At 47.2% G+C, this 22,778-nt stretch overlaps 1 protein-coding gene across 2 annotated transcripts in view; it reads left to right on the forward strand.

The window, feature by feature from the left end:
• Nucleotides 1-17,477, forward strand: part of LOC130882225 (solute carrier family 2, facilitated glucose transporter member 3) — a 72,746-nt gene extending 55,269 nt beyond the window's left edge. Inside the window, exons 1-10 of one of the 2 annotated variants that reach the window (XM_057782153.1) lie at nt 3,505-3,699; nt 5,927-6,019; nt 6,416-6,576; nt 9,108-9,348; nt 9,651-9,813; nt 10,465-10,652; nt 12,073-12,177; nt 12,511-12,612; nt 13,416-13,619; nt 15,172-17,477. In XM_057782153.1, coding sequence (XP_057638136.1) covers nt 3,685-3,699; nt 5,927-6,019; nt 6,416-6,576; nt 9,108-9,348; nt 9,651-9,813; nt 10,465-10,652; nt 12,073-12,177; nt 12,511-12,612; nt 13,416-13,619; nt 15,172-15,378 — 1,479 coding nt within the window. In that variant the 5' untranslated portion in view covers nt 3,505-3,684 and the 3' untranslated portion in view covers nt 15,379-17,477. Of the gene's footprint in view, nt 1-3,504; nt 3,700-5,926; nt 6,020-6,415; nt 6,577-9,107; nt 9,349-9,650; nt 9,814-10,464; nt 10,653-12,072; nt 12,178-12,510; nt 12,613-13,415; nt 13,620-15,171 lie in introns of those variants that run through there. The other variant, XM_057782148.1, reaches the window with a different exon arrangement.
• Nucleotides 17,478-22,778: the final 5,301 nt, after the last annotated feature.

Consider the following 22,778-nt stretch of genomic DNA (forward strand, 5'->3'; position numbering starts at 1 on the left):
AGTAGCACAAATTTTTGAGACTTGAGCATCTTTGCAGCTGCTGGTTTAGACAGCACTTGTCTCAATTTGTTCAGCACATTTTAGATTCTTAGGTTTCAGCTGAATTCCAGCTATAATCTTGCAAATGCACTCCTTGCTGCAAGTAGAGCCCTTTCTGTCACCACCAGCACTTGGCCTTTCTCAGAGATCATCTCTAGCTTGGGGACACCAGTCTCCCCCAAATCACTAGCCCGCTTCCACTCTCTGCAGTCCCTTTAAGAAAGAAAAAGGTTTGATCTTAACTTTTTTTAATGCATTGTGGGTGTTTTGCCTACATGTATGTCTGTGTACCACGTGTGTGCAGTTTCTGGAAGTCCAGAAGGCATCAGATCCCCTGGGACTAGAATTACAGATGGTTGTGAGTCAGAACCAGGCCAATTAAAAAAGAGAAAGGGAGAGAGGGGAGAGAGACAAAAATAAAATGCAAGTAGTCTTGTACTGAATTTTGCCAAAGAAAACAGGTCCAGGTCTGCTTCCCTTTCACACTGCTTACACTGCTTCTTTCTTTCTTGTTTGTTTTTATTTATTTCAAGACAAGTGTTTCTCTCTGTAGCCTTGGCTGTCCTGGAGAAAGGCCAGGTTTGCTTCAGTATAATCCATCAGTCTGGATCCTCTGCCACACACCGAAGCTTTTTTTTTTTTTTTTTTTTTTTTTGATATGTAGGCTAGCCACGAACTCAGAGATCCTCCTACCTCTGCCTCACCACTCCCAGCCAACACTTCTTATTTCTTAACCAAGAAAACAATATTCTGTTACCGGCTTCAAACATCTAAGAATTAGCTCTCAGCAGACTCTTTCTCTGAATAATATTACGCCAGTTGAGAACAGGCACAATCCTGGGTTTTCACAATTCATTTATTTCCTCCAGTCAGTGTAGGCCAAGAAGGACCAGAGTCTGGGAGAGGATGTTCTGCCTTGCAGGGAGCAGCCTGGCTGAAGTCCACCCTTGTGGAGGCATTCATGTGCTTTCGGGAAGAGAGAACAAACAACAACAACAACAAACCCTCAGAATTTAGACTCCAGAGCCACAGTGTAGTGGGCTGGGGTCCAGCTTCAGAGGAGAGTCCAGCCTGTGGGAGGCCCAGAGTTTTGTGCCCTTGGCAAGAGTGGAGAGGAGATATCATGATGCATAATAAGTAGAAATGAAAAGGAGAAAGAGACAGACAGAAAGACATCATGGTCTTATTACAAGCTGCAAGGCCGGCCATGAACCTCATGTGTTCTATGATGATAAAGAACCCCACTGGCCTTGGAGAACTGAATTGTTTGTTCATTTCTTTTTTTTTTTTTTTTTTTTTTTTTTTTTTTTTTTGGTTTTTCGAGACAGGGTTTCTCTGTGGTTTTGGAGCCTGTCCTGGAACTAGCTCTTGTAGACCAGGCTGGTCTCGAACTCACAGAGATCCGCCTGCCTCTGCCTCCCAAGTGCTGGGATTAAGGCGTGCGCCACCACCGCCCGGCCATTTGTTCATTTCTATGAGACAGGCAAGGAGCTAAGACTGGCCTGAGACTTAGGATTCTTTTCTGAGAGGTGAGACTGTAGGCGTGCCACTGTGCTGCCCTGAATGGTTAATTTTAATGATATTAAAAATTTAAACTGGGCAGTGGTGGCACACACCTTTAATCCCAGCACTCTGTGAGTTCAAGGCCAGCCTGGTCTACAAGCTACAGAGAAACCCTGTCTTGAAAAATTAAAAACTAAAAACAAAAGAAAAAAGAAAGAAAGAAAGAAAAAGAAAAATTTAAATAACAAGCCTGGCAGTGGTGGCGGCAATTCTCTGTGAATTCAAGGCCAGCCTGGTCTATAAAGTGAGTTCCAGGAGAGCCAAGGCTACACAGAGAAACCCTGTCTCAAAAAACCACAAAGAAAAAAGAGGACAGCTTTGTGGAATGGGCTCTCTCCTGGCACCATGTGGGTCCTGGGGATCGAACTCAGGTCTGCAGACTTGGCTGCAAGAGCCTTTACCTGCTGCACCATCTTGAAAACCCTCACTAGGTCTAAAGAAAATGTAGTGGTGCACAAGTGGCTTGGATCCTATTTCTACTGGCTGGTCTGGCCTTTGGGCGTTGTTTTTCCTTTGGTTGCTAAATTCAGTAGCTGTGGTAATTAATGGGGCTTCCGACTCAGTGCTTCTTAGAAAGGAATATGGAGGGAGGAGGGGATGCTAGCTCGGGCAGGTTTTCTTGGACGGCACGTTCCACTCAACCTCCGTTTTCTCAGCTACTGATCGGATTTGGGAAGGACCCTCGTTTAAGGAGAAGATGACCAGGTTTGTTTGAGTTCAGCCGTTCAGTCTGGATTTTGGGCCACAAGGCAAAGCTCCTTTGTAAAGATGCTTTTCTTTCCTCGGTGCATACAGCCACCCTCCCCCACCGTCTCCTGCAGGGAAGGGGGTTGCTTCTTCAGCAAGTCAGAGCCCAGAGCCTCAGTCACACCACGTGTTGGTCACAAGCTCAGCTGCTTTACCCACTAAACTCACCTGGAATCCTCCTGCCTCCTGCTGGTCGCCATTGCCCTCCCTGGGCTGCTAGCCAATATTTTAGTTTTCTTGCACAGTGTGGTAATCAGATATTTATTTTCTCACGCTTGTCTTTCAAGAAATGCACAAGCCCCAGCTAACAGGATTTTAGCAAACATTTCTTATGTGAGAATGTTGTCCTTGTCTATTGACTGACTGTTGAGGGGGGTGAACTAGGGCCTAGGCAAGTGCTCTACCACTGAGCTACACCTCCATCCCTTCCCTCCCCACTTCTCCCCCCCCCACTCTCATTCACTAAAGACCCAGAATGTACTCAGCAAATATCTGTTAAGTTGAATTTGGTATTTGCTGTGTTTCTAGATGTTGTAAACCTCAGAACAGGTGACAGTGGCAGAATTCCCGAGGCGTGGGGTGGTGTATACTGTGCTAAGGAAACGGGGCTGTGTACCTCGTTTGATCTCTTTCCTGCAGCCTAGAAGCTTTGGTCAGTCTCCAAGACATCCATGCTGACTTCACAACTGGACAGATTCTTCCCAGTTTTCCTGGGGCAGGCTCTCCTTTCCCTTGCACACCCAGCCTAGAATGAAACCGCCCCTGCCAGTCGCAGAGGGTCTTGGATTCTCTGCTTCCCTCCTTGGATGACTTTCAGCTGAGAGCTTTCCTCTCTCCAGTCTGATTCCATTCCCAGAGCCTTCAAATTTGCCCGCCCTCCAAACTTTTTGGTATTTTATTCTGTGAAACAAAAAGGTTGTCGGCCCTTGAAAAGGAGAAGGAATTTGGATGTGTAAAAAAAAAAAAAAAAAACCACAGGGAGGACGTGGTTAAAAAGCCAGAGGAGGGTGGGGGGAATTGATTGCTTGCGAAGGCGAGGGGGTTGGGGGGGGGGAGGAGCTGTGAAAATCAGATAATAGAGGTCACCAATTTCTCGGGTCAGAGGTTAAAGGCTGGAGGTGGGGGTGGGGGCGGGGGGCGCGAGCATGAAAAGGCTCCACCCCTTGCAGAGATTATAAATAGGTAGGCTGGGCCATCTCGTTGTGATGGTCCTGAAGCCCTCTGAGTGCCGCTGAGCATCGAGAGAGAACTTGCTGCCGAGGACACTGGCTGGGAACGGTGCCTCTGGAACCTACCTATAGATCGTCCTTAAGACTTGAGAAGTAGATTAGGGCCATGGGGACAGCGAAGGTAAGAAATGGTTATTTTTGCTCGTTTGTTTGGGGTCCTTGCAAAGGCAGGTCTTGGTGCCAATTGCCATGCTCCGGTTTCTCCTAAGTCACCGAGCCATCTGGAGGGAGGCCTTTTCGTTATCAGCCCCAGCATTCTCTGCTAGTGTTCCCGTTACCGTTCTGTGCATCTCATACCTGATGAGGATCCTTCCGGGTACCTTCCTATCGTGTGAAAGTCACCAAAGAAGCCGTTTGCTTCCCGGCTGTGTTAAATGTGGCTGTGATGATAGCGAAGGGGGTAGGGGCTTGGCCGTGGCGAGGATGAGTGGGTCTCGGAGCTCCCCGGGAGGCTTGGGAAAGCATTAGACCTTGGGAGGACCTGGGGTCGGCTTAGGCTTGCTCAGCATCCAGCCATCTCCGAGTACTGTGTAGAGAGAAGTCCAGTTGCCCTTACTGTGGTTGTCAGTGTAGGGTGTATCTGTTACTGTCGGTGAAGGAAGTAGTATTTGTCAGAGAAAGACCTTTTCACGAAGATAATTTATTTGGAAATAAATAGGTGGCCGTGAAAAAAAAAAAGCGGGATAGAAGAGGAAACGGGAAAAGAGGCTTTTACTACAGGACTTTATGGAAAACCTGGGAGGGACAGCACTTACCACGGAGGCTGGGTGGTTGCTGGAAGGTCAACTCGCTGGTATAAGCTCCCAGCCTGCCGCTCTAAGGTATGACCTTAGAGAAGAGAAACTTAAAGGACAGTTGAAGTGGCTGTGATGGGCAAAGAGTTGCCGCAGCCCACTCGAGTGATGCCCAGCAAGGTGCCTGATTCCACTCTGCTAAAAATGGCTCCTAATGTGTTCAAAATGAGCTATGCTCAGCCCAGCTGGGTGGGGAAAAATAGTACCATATTTAGCGAACAGGAAGACTCTCAAGAGGGCCCCAGGATGTTGCTGGTAGGTTACACAGGCTAGAGATAAGTAAGAGCAGCCCGGCCCTAGGTACTCATCAAAGGAGGAATGATTAGAAAAAAATAAAATAAAATAATAATAATAATAATAATAATAAAAAATAATGGTGACACACTGTGGAGTATCAGTCAGGGGTTAAGAAAAATGAAGTCAGCTGGGGGGTAGTGATGCACTCAGGAGGCAGAAACCAGTGGATCTCTTGAGTTCGCGGCCAGCCTGGTCTAGTCTACAGCGTGAGTTCCAGGACAACCAGGGCGACACAGAGAATAAACCTGGCACAAAAGGGAAAAAGAAAGAAAAATGAAGTCATGTCTGTATGGAGCCGAGATGGATGGATGTGAAATAGGCCAGGTACAGAAGGAAAAGCATGGTTTTCAGATATGTAGAATTTAAAATCACAACTACAATCCCACACTTGAGAGACTGAAGCGGGAGGACTGAGGAGTTGAATTTGATATTAGCTTGGGAAACATGTCTCAAATATCGCAAGGGGGTGTGGGGATGTGAGCTGAGCCGAAGTGGAGCATCGGGGTGTGGAGAGGCGAGCACTCTTAGTTTGTTCCGGGGTGTTTGGTTGTTGATTTAAGCATCCCAGGGGCCAAGCTGTTGCTACCTGCTGCTCTGGCCTCTGCAGAACGGTCAGTTCTTGGGGATCTTAAAGCTGCCTTCTGCTCTACCTTCTGTGGTGTGGGGAGTTTGGGGATTGTTACCTTAAGTCAAGGTCTCACTGTAGCCTAGGCTGACCATGAGCTCGTGGCTATCCTCCTGCCTCGGTGGCCTCCCCAATTGCTGGTATTATGGATTTGAGCCACTGGCATTTCCTGCCCTCACAGTTCCTGAGTACAGCCCCATGCTTGCCTCTCTGGTACATGTTTGCTTGTTTGTTGAATCTTTTCTCTTGAGACAACCAATGTTTCACTATGTATGTAGTCCAGGCTGCCTTTGAAATCATGATCCTGTGGCCTTGGAATTACAGGTATGCACTACCAAGGTCCGGCTATTGCAATGGTTTCTTCTCTCCCCCCCCCCATCCCCTCCTCCTCCTCTCTTTTTGAGACAGGGTCTCACTGGGTTGCCCTGGCTGACCTGGTACTTGCTATGAGGACTAGCCCAAAAGACTCAAATTCCTCTAACGGTCTCCCCAAATGCACCTGAAATCCTAGCATTCTTGAAACCTGAGGCAGGAGGATTGCCTCAAGACAGCCATTAGCCAGACATGCTGGGAAAGGGGAAGAATATCATTCATCCACGTTTGTAAGGATTCTCACCTTGTCTTCCTAACAGGTGACCCCAGCTCTGGTGTTTGCCGTTACTGTCGCCACAATCGGCTCTTTCCAGTTTGGCTACAACACCGGAGTCATCAATGCTCCTGAGACGGTGAGTGTCAACTGTTCTTTAGGATTGTGAATTTAAGATGCCTGGCTGAGATGGGGGAGGGCAAACACTGTGGAAGAAGCCTGAGCCATGCTACTTGCTCCTCTGCTTTTCTCGTGCTCTGGCCGCTTGCCCTCTCACCGAGTCGTGATCCACCCGTTTCCTATATTATTCCTTGGGGATTGCTAAAACCGTGAGAAGCTGTGACTGGGTGGGTGCACCGTTGGACGTTTGTGCTGCCACCTACTGGGTGTTTAGGGCACTGCTCCAGAATTGTCTGTTGCAAAGCCCCTGTCTATGGTCCTCTGCTCCTCTGAGGGAGGAAGTCGCCCGGGATTTGTTTCCTATTCTCATCCAGATGTAACGGTCTGTCCTCCCACTGTGCATTTTATCATGCAGATCATAAAGGACTTTCTCAACTACACTTTGGAAGAGAGGTCAGAAGACCTACCAAGTGAGGTGCTGCTGACCACCCTCTGGTCCCTGTGTGTGGCCATCTTCTCCGTTGGCGGCATGATTGGCTCTTTTTCTGTTGGACTCTTTGTCAACCGCTTTGGCAGGTACTGATCAGACACTGGGCAAGAATTAGGGCTGTACTGTTTAGACTGAAGATAAGCGGAGAGTCTTGGAGCAGGGAGATGATGTGACATGCGGTGCTAATTCATGCTCCAGGAAGCTCCACCCCCTGGCCAGGACTATGGCTGCCCCTGGAGGGCCACTGCCTGTGAAGCTCCAGCTGGTCTGTCTGGAGATCTGCTATGTGAGCACTTGGCCTCTCAAGTTCTGCTCTAATAGAGTCAGCTATGGTGTTTACTTGAACCCCTTTAAGGTCAGAGGTTACTTTTTCCCCTTGAGGCAGGGTCACTATGTAGACCAGGCTGGCTTCAAACTCAAGGTCCAGCCACCTCCCTGTGCTTCCTGGGTGCCATAACACCCAGCCAAAAGTTAATTTTCATTACTGAATAGTTTTGGAGTATCTTGGAAGTCTTGATATTTTATAAAATTAGTATTTTTCTAATCCTTGACTTGTGGAAATGGCTAAATAACTGATCCTCCCCCACACACGAGAAAATTGAATAAAATAATAAAATATCTTAAGAGGATTATACTTTTAAGAGTTGAGTACAGGGGCTGGAGAGATGTCTCAGTGGTTAAGAGCATTGCCTGCTCTTCTAAAGGTCCTGAGTTCAATTCCCGGCAACCACATGGTAGCTCACAACCATCTGTAAAGAGGTCTGGTGCCCTCTTCTGGCCTGCAGGTATACACACAGACAGAATATTGTATACATAATAAACAAATTAAAAAAAAGAGTTGAGTACAAAAGAAACCATTAATAAACTAGATACACAGGCCCAGCACTCATGAGGCTTAGGTGGGACCATGGGTTGAGGCCAGCCCAGGAGCTGGTCTCATGGTCAACATGAGTTGACCTCTGACCTCCACAAAGCACAATCCCTATGACCCACATCTTGTCACACACATACACAAAAAATTTTGCCTTTAGATTTAAATTTTAGCTATTCTAGATATGCAAATTGAATTTAAGATAATTATCAAAGCCATCTGTTGTTGGATGATATTTAGTTGTGTTCTTTTGGGATTTTTTTGGGGAGGGGCAGGGTTTCTCTGTGTGTATAGCCTTGGCTGTCCTAGAACTTGATGGCCTCAAACTCACAGAGATCACCTGCCTCTGCCTGCCAAGTACTGGGATTGAATGGGATTGAAGGTATGCACCACCACCCAGTGTTGTTTTTTGGTTTTTTTTTTCAATTTTTTTTTTTTTGTTGTTGTTGTTGCTTGTCTTGTTTGTTTTTTTGAGACAGGGTTTCTCTGTGTAACTTTGGAGCCTGTCCTGGAACTTTCTCTGTAGACCAGGTTGGCCTGGAACTTGCCCCAGCCTCCCTAGTGCTGGCATTAGTGTGCCACCACCGCCCAGCTTATTTTGGTTTTTAATGGGGTCTCCTGATTAATAACTACTGTGTTTTTCTTCCATTATCCCAAGAACCGCATCAAGTAGAGGAGGAGGAGAATAATCTTTTTTTTAAACTCTTACTGGTATTTGTGCACCTTGGCTGCGCATTTTGGGTCCTCTAAGGGAGCTTTTGGGACTCCCAGGGCTGTGTCACACTTGGGCCAATTAAGTGGGCCTCTGGAGACGGGAACTGTGTGTTAGCATTCTTCCCAGCTCCCTTTGCCGTTCACTTGTCTATTTGGGTCATGGATCCCAGGCTCGCTGAGCACTGCGGTGCTAGAAGGGCCGAAGCAGGTTAGGCTCCATTTATCCAGGGCTGCATAGTGAGACCCTGTCTCAAAGCCAGAGTCCCAGGCCTCTCAGCTGTAGGGGCCTTCCAGTGTTAATCTTTTACATCTTGTAGCTATCTCAGCGGCTTGGCCACATTTAACACATAAAGCTTTAGTTTATTCCCTATCACTGATCAGTAATAATTAGTCTAGCCCTTAACTACTTGATACAGAGAGCTGAGACTAGCTACATTCTGAGAGTATTCTTTTCAGTGAAATGAAAAAAAATTGTCCTACATATCCTACCATCATTGCAATATCAATTCTATGATGAATGTAATAAAAAGGGACCAGCATGGTGGCTCAGCCTTTGCCAAGAAGCCTGATGGCCTGAGTTCAGTCCTTGGCATCCACATACAGGTGGAAAGAAAGAACTGACTCCTTCCATAATATGTGCTGTGGCATTCTGGCACCTGCCTGCGCGTGTGTATTTCTTTACTACACATACAGTGTTCTGCCTGCATGTATGCCTGCCTGCCAGAAGAGGGCACCAGATCTCATTACAGGTGGTTCTGAGCCTCCATATGTTTGCTGGGAATTGAACTCAGGCTCTCTGGAAGAGCAGGCAGTGCTCTTAACCTCTGAGCCATCTCTCCAGCCCCTAAACTTTATTCTTAAAAAAAGGAAGAAAGGAAAGAAAGGAACCATGGGGTGTAGCTCAAATATAGAAGCCCACAGCAACAAAGGCAAAGAGATTTATTTGTGCCTACAGAGGAGCAAGGCCCTGGGGAGAGGACACTGGAGCCGCTTTGCTGACTAATTATACTTTGTCTTTGGTCCACCGCACAGGCGCAATTCGATGCTTCTAGTCAACCTACTTGCCATCGCTGGTGGCTGCCTCATGGGCTTTGCCAAGATAGCCGAGTCAGTGGAGATGCTGATCTTGGGCCGCCTGGTTATCGGCATCTTCTGTGGACTGTGCACGGGCTTTGTGCCTATGTACATCGGAGAGGTGTCTCCCACTGCCCTGCGGGGTGCCTTTGGCACCCTAAACCAGCTGGGCATTGTTATCGGGATCCTGGTGGCTCAGGTACCTTGCAACTTTCCATGTTTAATGCATGTTAACTCTGTGCTCTGTGAATGATGTGGGTGAGGCCCTCAGGGTCTGGCATGTATTCAGTTATGTTTTTATATGTATGTGTTTCAAATGCCATTACTATAGTTCATACAGTAGCTAATGTTGCTGGCAGGGCCCAGAAAGGGAAAAAAAACCATTTATTTTTTTCTATGTGTTAAAAAACAAAAAGATGGATGATTTTTTTTTTTTAAATAGTGAGTCTGTGGCCTGGGAAGTATGGTCGAGGTTTAGTATTCTCTTTGTCTGGTTTCTAGATCTTTGGTTTGGACTTCATCCTGGGCTCTGAAGAGCTGTGGCCTGGGCTGCTGGGCTTAACCATCATTCCCGCTATCCTACAAAGCGCAGCCCTTCCGTTTTGCCCCGAAAGCCCGAGATTCTTGCTCATTAACAAGAAGGAGGAAGACCATGCAAAGGAGAGTGAGTACTTAGACATCACCTCGGGAATTTGGCTTTGTGAGTGCTTCGGGGCGAGGGCATTGGATAGTTTGTTTGTTTGTCTGATAATTATCTATTTATTTTTATTTTTTTTTAAATATTTATTATGTATACAACATTCTGCCTCCATGTATGCTGGCACACCAGAAGAGGGCGCCAGATCTCATTACAGATGGTTGTGAGCCACCATGTGGTTGCTGGGAATTGAACTCACAACCTGTGGAAGAGCAGCCAGTACTCTTAACCACTGAGCCATCTCTCCAGCCCATAATTATTTATTTTTATGTGCACTGGTGTTTTTCCTGTGTAAGGGTATCCTCTGGAACTGGAGTTACAGACAGTTGTGAGTGCTAGGAATTAAACCTGGGTCCTTGGGAAGAGCAGCCAGTGCTCTTAACTGCTGAACTAACTCTCCAGCTCTGCACTGAATGTTTTTGTCACCTTCCTTTCCTGCTTCTCCATGTGCACAGAAAGCTTTCTGATGACTGTCAGAACCCAAGAACGAAGTGGGAAGACAAGCAAAGGTGGAGGCTGTAGGTGCATCCATCTGTGTGTTTCCTTGCCTGCTGACTGACAGGAAACAAGGGGTGTCGGGGACACAGCTTCTTTATTTTTTTTGCCTCTTTCTCCCAGTCCTTCAGCACTTGTGGGGCACCCAGGATGTGGCCCAGGAGATTCAGGAGATGAAAGATGAGAGTGCCCGGATGGCACAGGAGAAACAGGTCACTGTGCTGGAGCTCTTCAGGGCGCCCAACTACCGCCAGCCGCTCCTTATCTCCGTCATTCTCCAGCTGTCTCAGCAGCTCTCTGGGATCAATGCCGTGAGTGTCTGCCATAGTTCCTGAAATGCCCTGATCTTGTTGGCAGGTTGGCATATGTCTGTAGAATGTAGTTACTCGCCGGGCGGTGGTGGCGCACGGCTTTAATCCCAACACTCGGGAGGCAGAGGCAGGCGGATCTCTGAGTTCGAGGCCAGCCTGGTCTGCAAGAGCTAGTTCCAGGACTGGAACCAAAAAAGCTACAGAGAAACCCTGTCTCGAAAATAAAAATAAATAAATAAATAAATAAATAAATAAATAAATAAATAAATAAATAGAATGTAGTTACTCCTAAAGTTGGAACAGGATGATCATTAATGCACCAGAGTTTGAGGTCAGCCACCTCACACCAGTCCTGAAACATCACACACGATCGGGTGCACAGTCCTCGAGATTCCCCCCTTGAGGAAATTCATTATTGGACTAGGATGGCTCCCCGTTTCCTCAATGAGCAGATTTTATCTGGGTATACTCTAACCCCAACTGCAGGGTGGGATCTCCTGAGTCTACCTTGCCAAGAGTGTTTTGAAAGTAGCCTGGACTTGATTGTTAACAAGTAAAGCTAGCTGGGCAGTGTTAGCGTGTACCCACCACCAGCACTCCGCAGGCAGAGGCAGGTGGATCTCTTGAGTTCAGGGTCAGCCTGGTCTACAGAGTGAGTTCCAGGACAGCCAGCACTACATAGAAAGGCCTTGTCTCAAAAAGGAAAAACAACAGAAAAGGGAATCCAGTCTACAGTAGGCGTAGAAATTACTCCACCAACCTATTTTTGGGCAAGCAACATATCCCTCGTTTTGTTTCTTGCCTTACAGAGTTAGGGATTAAACTTAGGACCTGTCGTGTAAGTGTTCTGTTGCTGAGCTGCGTTGCCAGCCTTTAGGTTTTGTTGTTGTTTTATAGTTTTTTTCTTTTACATTTTTTTATTTTTTTGCTGCTTTTTGAGACTTAGTCTCACTGTATCAGTCTGGCTAGAACTCACAGATTCTCCTGCCTCAGCTTCTTGAGTGCAGGCTGGGATTAAAGGTGTGTGCCATCATGCCCTGCTTAATAACAGAAACGACGTAGAGGCAAAGGGGAGTGTGGTGGCACACATCACATCTAAATGTTATCCCTAGAGAGGACTGGGAATTGAGACAAAAGAGGAACTAGGACTTAAATCTTTAACATTTAGTGAAGTAGACATAAACTGGGTGGGCGTGGTGACTCATTCCTGTGACCCCAGCACTGGAGAGGCAGAGGCTACAGAGGAAGATGTGGCACACCTCACTCCCCATGGGAAAAAAAAAGAAAAGAAAAGAAAAGAAAGTAGTGGAACTAGACATTAGGAGAAAACAGTAGCTGGCCTGGATAACTGGGAGATAGAGGTGCAGGACCCCAGTATTCCTGGGGTGCAATCCGTGATGCAGTTTTTGTCTTCTTCCAGGTGTTCTATTACTCAACAGGAATCTTCAAGGATGCAGGTGTCCAGGAGCCAATCTATGCTACAATTGGAGCCGGTGTGGTTAATACTATCTTCACTATAGTGTCTGTAAGTTGGGGTGGGAGGGACTGGGAAGAGAGGGATGGGGGGGCTGTGATTGCTATATAAAATGAATAAAGATTTAAAATAACAAAGAAGAATGGGTGACAAGGATGGGTGAAACAAGAATCCTTCCTGCTAACGTTCCAACATAGAGACTGCCTACCTTTCCGTGACCCACATTTAGTTAAAGCACTTTTTGTTCTTTAATTGCCCTGAGAAAAAGAATTCCAGCATATATTGGAATGGATGAGAAAGGAGAGGCATGGAAAGGATTAGGTACCTAGAAATACGGGGCGAGGCACAGTGTGTGTGTGAAGTTGCAAATGCCTTGTCTTCCAGGTGTTCCTGGTCGAGAGGGCTGGGAGGCGAACCCTGCACATGATAGGCCTGGGAGGCATGGCTATCTGCTCCATCCTCATGACCATTTCCTTGTTACTCAAGGTGAGTGCTCTTTGAATGGTGGAAGAGATGAGGTTACACTGTAATTGACTCTCTGTGGCAGCAGCCGAGGTCCTGGCCTTCCAGGTAATCAGTAGAGTCAAGTTTGTTTTATTGAAGATGCATCTTCAGAGATTGGGAAACGAGTGTCTCTGTCCTTGTGTGCATGGGCTTTTAAGGTACATTTGTCTAATGTTTAGGAGAGGTCTTTTATAGCCAAGGATGGCATGAATTCCTAATCCTCCAATTACTTTTCATCGTGTGGGTCTGGGGTACCGGAGTCAGGTCCTCAGGCTTGGTGGCAAGCACCTGTGCCCACAGATCCATCTCTCAGGCCCTGTCTGCTTTAATTCCTAACAGTCAGCTTGAAGGCCAGACATTGGCAGTAGTGCACACCTGGAAACCCAGTGTTGGCAAAGGCAGGAGATCCTCCACAAGGTGTGGTGGGTGCCTACCCTGAATCCTGGCCCAGAGGTAGGTGGATCTCTAAATTCAAGGCCAGCGTGGTCTGCAGATCAAGTTCCAGGACAGCCAGGGCTACATAGAGAAATAGTGTTTAGAAAAAAACAAAAAGTAAAAATAAAAAAAAATTGCAAAAGTCATCTTGTATTTCCATTTTTACGGCTATTGAACTGGTCTTGGTACAAAATGAGATGGGCGAGATGGAGTAGCTTGCATTCAGCGGCAGTAGGGTTTCTGACTCCCAAGCAGAGTGACTGTCAGCTCTATACAACAGATCCAAAAATGGGACCTACGCCGTGCTGTCTTTTTTTAACCAGACTTTGCTGTGTTTCCTTCTCTTGCAGGATGAGTATAACGCCATGAGCTTTGTCTGTATTGTGGCTGTCCTGGTCTATGTGGCCTTCTTTGAAATTGGACCGGGCCCCATTCCCTGGTTTATTGTGGCTGAACTCTTTAGCCAGGGCCCCCGCCCAGCTGCCGTGGCGGTAGCTGGCTGTTCTAACTGGACCTCCAACTTCTTGGTTGGGATGCTCTTCCCGTCGGCTGCAGTAAGTAAATTTAAAATCAAACATTATCACAAACCAGCCTACTTAAGCCAACACACTTAGGATGCACCTTAGTAGTAGACGCTCTGGGGCAGATTGCGTGTCAAGAGCTTTAAACCACGGCCGGGCGGTGGTGGCGCACGCCTTTAATCCTAGCACTCAAGAGGCAGAGGCAGGAGGATCTCTGTGAGTTCAAGACCAGCCTGGTCTACAAGAGCTAGCTAGTTCCAGGACAGGCTCCAAAACCACAGAGAAACCCTGTCTTGAAAAACCAAAAAAATAAAAGAGCTTTAAACCAGACTTCCCGCAAGGAAACTGAAGAGGCAAGGGACGAGCCAGGCCTGGTTGGTACTGGCAATCCCAGCACTTGTAAGGCTGTGGCTGGCCTGGATATCACTCTGTAGACCAGGCTGGCCTTTGTTGTATGGAGCTGCGGGCTGCGTTCCTGCCACCCAGCTCCCGGCCGCCTGGCTAGCTTATGCCCCGAAATAACAACACACAAACTGTATTCTTTTAAACACTGCCTGGCCCATTATATCTATTTAGCCTCTTCTAGGCTAATTCTCATGTATTAATTTAGCCCATTTCTAATAATCTGCATAGCACCACTAGGTGCGCTTACTGGGAAAGATTCAGCATGTCTGACCTGGCGGCTGGCTGCATCGCATCTGGCTCTGAGAGGAGCTGCCCTGCATCTGTGCTCACTTCCTTTTCCTCCCAGCATTCTGTTCTGTTTATTCCACCCACCTAAAGTCTGGCCAATCAAATGGGCCAAGGCAGTTTCTTTATTAGCCAATGACCTTCCTCCATCAGGCCTTGAACTCCGAAATCTGCTTGTTTCTGCCTCCTGAGCGCTGGGATTAAAGGTTTGTGTTGGGCCTGGAGAGATGTCTCACTGGCTGCTCTTCCAGAGGATCCAGGCTCTGTTATTCCCAGCTCATAACTGCCTATAAAGCCTGGCACACAATGGTGCACAGACATACATACGGGCAAAACACACATATACATCAGATAATAATTAGTAAAAATGAAGTGTGCCACCACGTCTGGCCCTTCTGAAGATTTTGATCTTAGATATTTGACTATAAGTTTTAAAATCCAGGTTTCTAGAAATACTTGTGGGAATAGAAAATGCTTTATGTAATAAATCAGAAGCAAAACAAAATCCTCCTCAGAAGGTGTTTGGAAGCATCTAGTTTGAGTGAGTGACTAAAAAAGAATGATACAGGGCTGGAGAGATGGCTCAGAGGTTAAGAGATAGCACTGACTGTTCTTTCAGAGGTCCTGAGTTCAATTCCCAGCAACCACATGGTGGCTCATAGCCATCCTTAATGAGAGCTGGTTCCCCGTTCTGGCCTGTAAGCATACATGCAGGCAGAACACTGTATATGAAATAAATGTTTTTAAAAATGATACAAAGAATTACAGAGAAACAGTGCCATATTAAGGGAAGCAATCTTGCCGATTCATTCAATATGGAAGTGCTGTAGTTTAAGGCCGGCTAGAAATGAGCCAGTCAGCTGCCAAAGACCAACCTTCCTCCCCTGTCTCCTAGGCCGCCTTGGGAGCCTATGTTTTTATCATCTTCGCTGTTTTCCTCGCGGTCTTCTTAATCTTCACCTTCTTCAAAGTCCCTGAGACCAAAGGCAGGACTTTCGAGGACATTACCCGGGCCTTCGAGGGGCGGGCACAGGCTGGGAAAACCTCTGGTATGGAGATGAACAGCGTGCAGCCCGGCAAGGAGAGCCCTGCCAATGCCTGAGGTGGGCCTCCTACACCTCCCTCCAGTGCAGCAAGCAACCTCCCTGAAAGCCGGGAGACCTCATCAGGATGAACCAGGACTGCTTCTGAATGCTGCTATGTGATCCTTTCTCAGCCCACATACTCATGAACACTCAGCTGCACCCACGGCTGGGGTTAATCGGATCATCAATGGCTTTGTTAACTGTTACATTTCTTGGATATTTCTCTTGTAATCTGGAGAGATCGAGTGAACCTACCTTCATGTCAGGAAGGAATGGCTGCAGCTCCCCTTAGGTTTTAGGATCCCCTCACCTAGGGAGTAGGAATGGGGTACAGCCCTGCCTCCCCCAACCTCAGCTTGCAGGGAAACAAAGATTTTCACTCCCAGTGTTGGGGGCCATGGGGATTCAAGCCCTCCTCACTTGACACAGCTCCACACAACACAGCTAAGTAACTTGAGTTTTATTTATTTTATCTTCAGGTTTTATTGCATAAATATTTATTTTTTTAAATGTAATTTTACCAAATAATGAAAGAGTAAGAAAATTAGGTTGGAGGGAGGTGTTTAAAGAGAGGTACTAGAGGAACCAAGGTTTGGTGCTGGAGGGTGAAGGCGCATCCTGAATGGAGAGCAGACATTACTAGTGGGCGCGCGAGCTGCCTCCGTCCTAGACAAAGTCTCTCGAGGTTCTCTCAGAAGAGTGAGTGCCTGTAGGAGAAGGCTCACAGCTTTCTGTGAGCCTTTTAAGATTAGAGTTTTTATGTTGTGTTACTTGAAATCTCTGCTTCTTACAAAGGTGGGCTTTGTAGTTAGTGGTGTTGGTGGCCTTTGATTTTGTATGGAGTCCAGAAAAGGGAGGAGAGCTTGCAGGATGCTTCTCCTTCGCCTGGGCCAGATACTTCCTTCCTGTCCTGATGAACTCACGGTTTCTTTTCCTGCGGTCACCCCCACCACCCAGCTGGTGAGCGAACCATACAAATGAGAGAAACGTCATGCAGTAGTTCTTGATAGGCATTTCTTAGTTCAGTGTTATTTCTTAAGAGATTTTTATGTGTTGATTTGTGTTTTATTTTGGTTTAAAGGGATTCATAGCAAATTTGAACTTTGTTACCTCAGCTCTGGGAGAGGGTTTTTCCTGAATGATTATCAGTTACCTTGTTTGAGTACCGTGTTGCTCTGCGGTCATGGCATGCTCGTCTATGCCTGGTACACTCTCAGGCTCCCATGTCACCGTGTCCCTGTGATAACTGTGCTAAGTGCCCGAGGGGCCCTGACTCTGCTGGACACTGGAGGAGCAGTGGAATTGTGCAGTGTGGCCCACGCTTGAGGATATGAATGTGTGTGCACTGTCACTTTGCTCTGGCTGTGAGGTACCTGTTTCCCCTGTTCCTGTCATTTTCTTTTTGCTAGACTCTATTCAAGCTCATCCCTGTGTACATGAGCCGCAGGGCCTCTGCCAGGCGGAGTTTGCACCAGGATTAGATTGCACTCCTCTGGCTCCCTATTCTTGTTGGAGAGGGCTGCTTCCTTGAGGTTGGGGGTGGCAGGCTCAGCCTCCTTCCAACTGGGAGGGGTGATGGCACTAGGGAAAGTGTGAGGTCGGGACTCCTGAGGACCCAGTTGTGTGGAGAGGAAGCTAGGAAATATGCACTGTAGTGTGTTGGGAGGAATGTCAAGGTTCCCTCCTGCGGTGGGTCACAGACCCCCCTCCACAGCCATCCCCTCGATCTCTACAGGGCTCACAAATGGAGATGGCCCTGATGGTCTGCCCCCTTTTCCATCAGTCACTGGACCCCTCTGTCCCTCTTGGTGCTCACACATTCCAGACCCTTTAGGCAAACCCTTGCATATAGCAGTATTTTCAATACTCAGTTTCAGTACTTGTTCGTGACTCGCTGTGGTCATTGAAACTTGGGTAAAAACTCACAAAGCTACGGAGAGGGCCCTTGCTGGGGAAAGGTGGCTCCTCAGCCTTCCCTCTTCTGCCCCTCCGTGAGTTGGCAGTAACACTGGGTGGAATGTTTCCATTTGACAATGGCCAGCTTGTAAATATTTCCATATATACTTTCTATTCATGTTACTGTAGTTTTTGTTTTGAAATAAAGATTCTGAATGTATGCTATGTCCACAAGCTTATTTTTTTCCCATATGTTCATTTTCCCTGGGCTTCGAGCAATCTCTTTAAGTCCTGGCTGTGGGGCTGGGAACACAGTGGGGAGAGTGTCCTGTGTGCACAGCCTCCTAGATTCATCCACCGCTGCACATAGCAGGTGCGGCAGTATGGGCTTGTGCGGCAGTATGGGCTTGTGATACCCGCTCTCCTGAGGCAGAGCCGGGGTGAACCCTCCAGACACACACCACGGGGAAGGATAGCACTGCTTCCTATACACGGGTTACTTGTGTTGTTCTTGCCTCTCCCCAACTTTGCTCACAGTGTTTCTTTTCCTGAAGTTCACCCCATGCCTTTACAGAGGTCAGTGTGACCTCACTCTTCCTGGAGAGCCATAGGCAGCTGGTTCCCAGTCAGCCTATGGTGGATTGCACTCCCAACCAGAACAAAATTGCTGCCTTTCCCTTTGATTTGCCATTTATTTCCAGTCCCTGGTCATAGCAAACACACCTAATGTACCTGTTTCCGTTCCACAGCTTCATGTTAGTGCTGATGGGACTACAGATATTTGATTGGGTATCTCTGAGTAGCTGCGCCTGCCCTTGGTGTAGGGATTAAAGGAATGTACCACCGCACAGAGGGTTTTTGTTACTACTGGTCTGGAATTCACTATGTAGACTAAGCTGGCCTCGAACCTGGCACACTTGGCTTTGAGTGGTTCTCTGGATGAGAGGATGGTGCACCCCTCCCTTCCTATCAGGAAGCTAGTGGTTAACTGTCTATAGCCCCGGTTTTCCTCTTTGCTTCCTTGCAATTCCTGAGTGTCAGGAGCCATTTTCCCAAAGAGTATAGCAGGGACCATTGTCCTGGGGATGTTTGCAGAGAGCCCCACACCCCAACGGTATTAAGAACTGTTTGTTGGCAGAGCCCACCCCACACCCAACTATCTTGAGAGTTACCTGTTAGTGGAACCTGCCCCACTTTCCAACTATCTAGAGAACTGTTTGTGGTTGGAATCACAAAAGGAATGATTCCTCTTGCATAGAGAACTAGGTGTGTCGACTTGTGACCTTCTGACCTCGTGACCAAGTGTCGACTTGTGTGACCATCGCTGCAAGATCCCTTCCTGCCCTGACCATGCCCCGGCCCCCATCCCAACCCAAATTCCTCACCCAGGGGCTATATAAGCCACAACCATGATGCTAATAAACAGAGGCTTTGACAAGAACTCTGCTTGGCCTCCTTCCTCTCTCTTGCCCATGTCTTTTCAGATAGCGCCTCTCCGGGACCCTGGAATAACTGACCTGCCAGGCAGGTTACAACCCCTAGACTAACTGATCCGCCAGGGCGGGTTACACCTGAGCATGAATGGAGCCTTCCTGCAGGTGCCCCACTGTTTAACCCTTCCAGTTATCCATCACTCCACGACCAGGACCAATGAATCATCATGAGTCTCAAAACCTGCTTAAGACAGGGACTTCCCTAGCCCAGGCTGGCCTGGAATTTGGTAAGTAACTGAGATGATCTTGAATTCCTTATCCTTCTACCCTTACCTCCCATGTGTAGAGATTACAGGCATGTACCACCATTCCATGCTCACGCTCCTATCAGGTCTTTATTATTGAGAACATGAATCCAGAGGGTGGTGTTACCCCATATGGAGTTATTTTTTTCCCTTTTGTTTTTTTTTTTTTTTTGAGGGTGATAGGAAGGAATTGAACTCCCATCCTCTTACTATTTTTGTTTTTGTTTTGTTTTTTTGAGATAGGATTTCTCTGTGTAGCTTTTGGAGCCTATCCTGGAACTCACTCTGTAGAACTCACTCTGTAGATCACGCTGACCTCACTCAGAGATCCACCTGCCTCTGCCTTCTGTTTGTGCTGGGATTAAAGGCGCACTCCACCACTGCCAGACTCTTCTTTTAGTTTTTATTTTGATACAGGTCTCATTAAATTGCCCGTGCTGGCCTTGAACTTTGATCCTGCCTCAGCTTCCTGAGTAGCTGTTATTATCGACTGCTGCTACCAGAAAGGGTTGAATCAGGAGGACTGGGGCAAGTTTGAGACTAGTCTGGGAATGTAGTAGCTTCCAGGCCTCAAAAACAGAAGAAAAGGAGAGAGGAGGGGAAAAGGAGGGAGGAAGGAACAATACCTCTTACTATTCTGCAACCTCAGCATCGCCATAGTGGGTACCAAACTTAGGACAAGAAAAATCATTTCCAAAATACAGCACAAATCAAGAACAATACCTAGTCTGGCGGTGGTGGCGCACGCCTTTAATCCCAGCACTCAGGAGGCAGAGGCCAGTGAACTCTGTGAGTTTGAGGCCAGCCTGATCTACAGGAAAACCCTCTCGAAGAAAGAAGAAAAAAGAAAGAAAAAAGAAAAAAAAGAGGGACAATATTGTGAGAAAATGATTTTTTTGAAAAAGTCATTGACAGTGTTGTTTTCCATGAGGGACACCTAATGTCTACCAATTAACTTCAAAAGTGGGGCAGTGGTGGTGCACTCCTTTAATCCCAGCTCTCTGAGTTTAAGGCCAGCCTGGTCTACAGAGTTAGTTCCAGGACAGGCTCCAAAGCTACAGAGAAACTCTGTCTCAAAAAACAAACAAAAAAATTAAAAAACAACTTTAGAACTCATAAACTAGACATACATAGAAGTAAAAATTAGATAAAATAATATTTTGACAGCTGGGTATTATGGTGCATGCCTTTAATCCCAGCACTCGGGTGGATGTCTGTGAGTTCGAGACCAGCCGGGTCTACATAGTTCCAGAAGACCTAGGGCTACATAGATTCTGTCTTGAAAACAAAAATACCTTCCTCCTAGTAATGGATGGGGTAGCTTTAAAAATAACATATATTTGTAATCCCAGCACTTGGGAGGCAGAGGCAGGTGAATCTCTGTGAGTTCGAGACCAGCCTGGTCTACAAGAGCTAGTTCCAGGACAGGCTCCAAAGCCACAGAGAAACCCTGTCTCGAAAAACCAATATATATATATATATATTTGGAAGAACTCTGGTAGTTGTGGCAGTGCTTGGAGATCAAGGCAAGAGTGTCCAGAGCTCCTGGACTGCACAGGAAGCCATGTCTCAATACGCCAACACATACACACTTCACAGACACACCGCAACCCACACCAAGACACAAATACGCACATACCACCAACCCCCCACATTCTACATATACATACCATACATACACATTTTCAGTTTTTACTATTTGACACATTCTCATGTAGCTCATGCTGGCCTCTGTTGGGGGATATTTGATTACACTGTGAACCCCGAGTTTGCATTCATGTTAATTAAATAAAATCAACCTTGGGTCAGGAGGCAGCTTTAGCAACTAGTTGACAGAAAGTAACCACAGAGCATCAGAGGGCATCTCGGATGGGTAGAGACTCACTCAGGAAGTAGTCAGGTGGGTTTTGTGGTTTGGTGAAGCGGAAGCATGTGTCTTTCATGGACACTTGCCAGGACAAAGGGTTACCTAATTGCTACTCAGCCCCTGAACTCGCAGGTTTTCACTCCAACCTCTGAATCTCCAATCTTATTCATAATTAGAATTATAGACATTTAGTTCGCTACTATACCTATAGCGGCAGCTACAGAGCGGGTGTCTGCCTGAGCGGGATTGTCATCAGGCTGCGGTCTGAGCCGGTGCCGCTAGAGAAGCAGGCCGGTAACTGCTGAGTTGCCATTGCTGGCTGAGATATCAGGAGATTAAGGCTCCAGCCACTGTGTTGAAGTTAAAACAAGCTTCAAATTTACTAGGTAGCCCAGGCTCACAACATCTACAAGGAAACATCTGTGTTATGCCAGATCACAGGGATCCCCTCACCCCCGAAAAGACCACCATGGTGACTGAATCCGGTATGTTAAGAATGGTTAAGAGCACAGAGTGTCCAGCCCAGGCCGTGTAGGGTTTTTTTTTTTACATAGTAAAGGTTTTGGGGGGAAGGTGATTTCCAGGGTTCAGGACCCTGGTTGGCTGACATTTGTCTAGGGGTATCTTAGCAAGAGGGAAATAGTTGGGTCCTGGGCTCAGAGACATCTGGTGATCTTATCTAATCTTCTGTAGTGGTTGGACTATCAGGTACTTCCCTTTAGATATTGGCCCTCCCTGGGTGGTATCAGCTCCTGGCTTTTCCTGGAACCCAGTACTGCCAGCCAGTAACACAACAGCAGTGTGGCTAACCTGTTCTGGGCCCCACAATCTGAGGATGGAAAGTCGACCATATTGCATCCAGGTCCTGGAAGCATCCTGCTCATGCTAAACATTGGACCAGCGCAGCGACTTTCTACTTTTTCATCGGCTCTGAGCAGACTGATGGGAATATGTGCTTTGTCAGAACAAAGTAAGGGTGTGAACATCGTGGGAGCTTCGGGGACTTCGGGTCCAGCAATGTCAAAGGTAACACTGCTTACCTTAACTACATCACCCCTAAATCCAGAGATCCCAGGCCTGTCTCTCACGGTGCCACTTCTCTCTCTCTCTCTCTCTCTCTCTCTCTCTCTCTCTCTCTCTCTCTCTCTCTCTTTTTTTTTTTTTCGAGACAGGGTTTTTCTGTAGCTTTGGTGCCTGTCCTGGAACTAGCTCTTGTAGACCAGGCTCGCCTAGAACTGCTTCTCTATACCCTTCTAACTCCAGAGATCCCAGGCCTGTGCTCACGGTGCGGTCGTCTCTATACTTTCCTAACTCCAGAGATCCCAGGCATGTCTCTCACGGTGCCGGCGTCTCTATTCTCTCCTGGAGTTCTTGGGCACCATTGTTTCCTGGTTCTCCCCCGGGTCTAGAATTCTGGTTTTGAAATTAAAGCTAAGCAAAGTCAGTTCGTAGAGGGCTGCAGACAAGCATGAGGACTTGATTGGGTCCCTCGGTGCCCAAGCGATACCAGGTCCCTAGGGCTTGCCGTCACGGCAGAGAGTGACCAAGGGACGCCAGGGCTGACCCTTTACTTGAACACACATGCATGAGTACACACATGCACACAACAAACAAACCATAAAAGTGCCTAACAAAAATATTCTGGCTAGCCGGACGGTGGTGGCGCACGCCTTTAATCCCAGCACTTGGGAGGCAGAGGCAGGTGAATCTCTGTGAGTTCGAGACCAGCCTGGTCTACAAGAGCTAGTTCCAGGACAGGCTCCAAAACCACAGAGATACCCTGTCTCGAAAACCAAAAAAAAAAAATATATATATATATATATATATATATATATATATATATATATATATATATATATATTCTGGCTCACTAGGCGGTGGTGGCGCCTGCCTTTAATCCCAGCACTTGGGAGGCA

This window comes from Chionomys nivalis, chromosome 1 (assembly GCF_950005125.1).
Source record: "Chionomys nivalis chromosome 1, mChiNiv1.1, whole genome shotgun sequence".
Taxonomy (NCBI): domain Eukaryota; kingdom Metazoa; phylum Chordata; class Mammalia; order Rodentia; family Cricetidae; genus Chionomys; species Chionomys nivalis.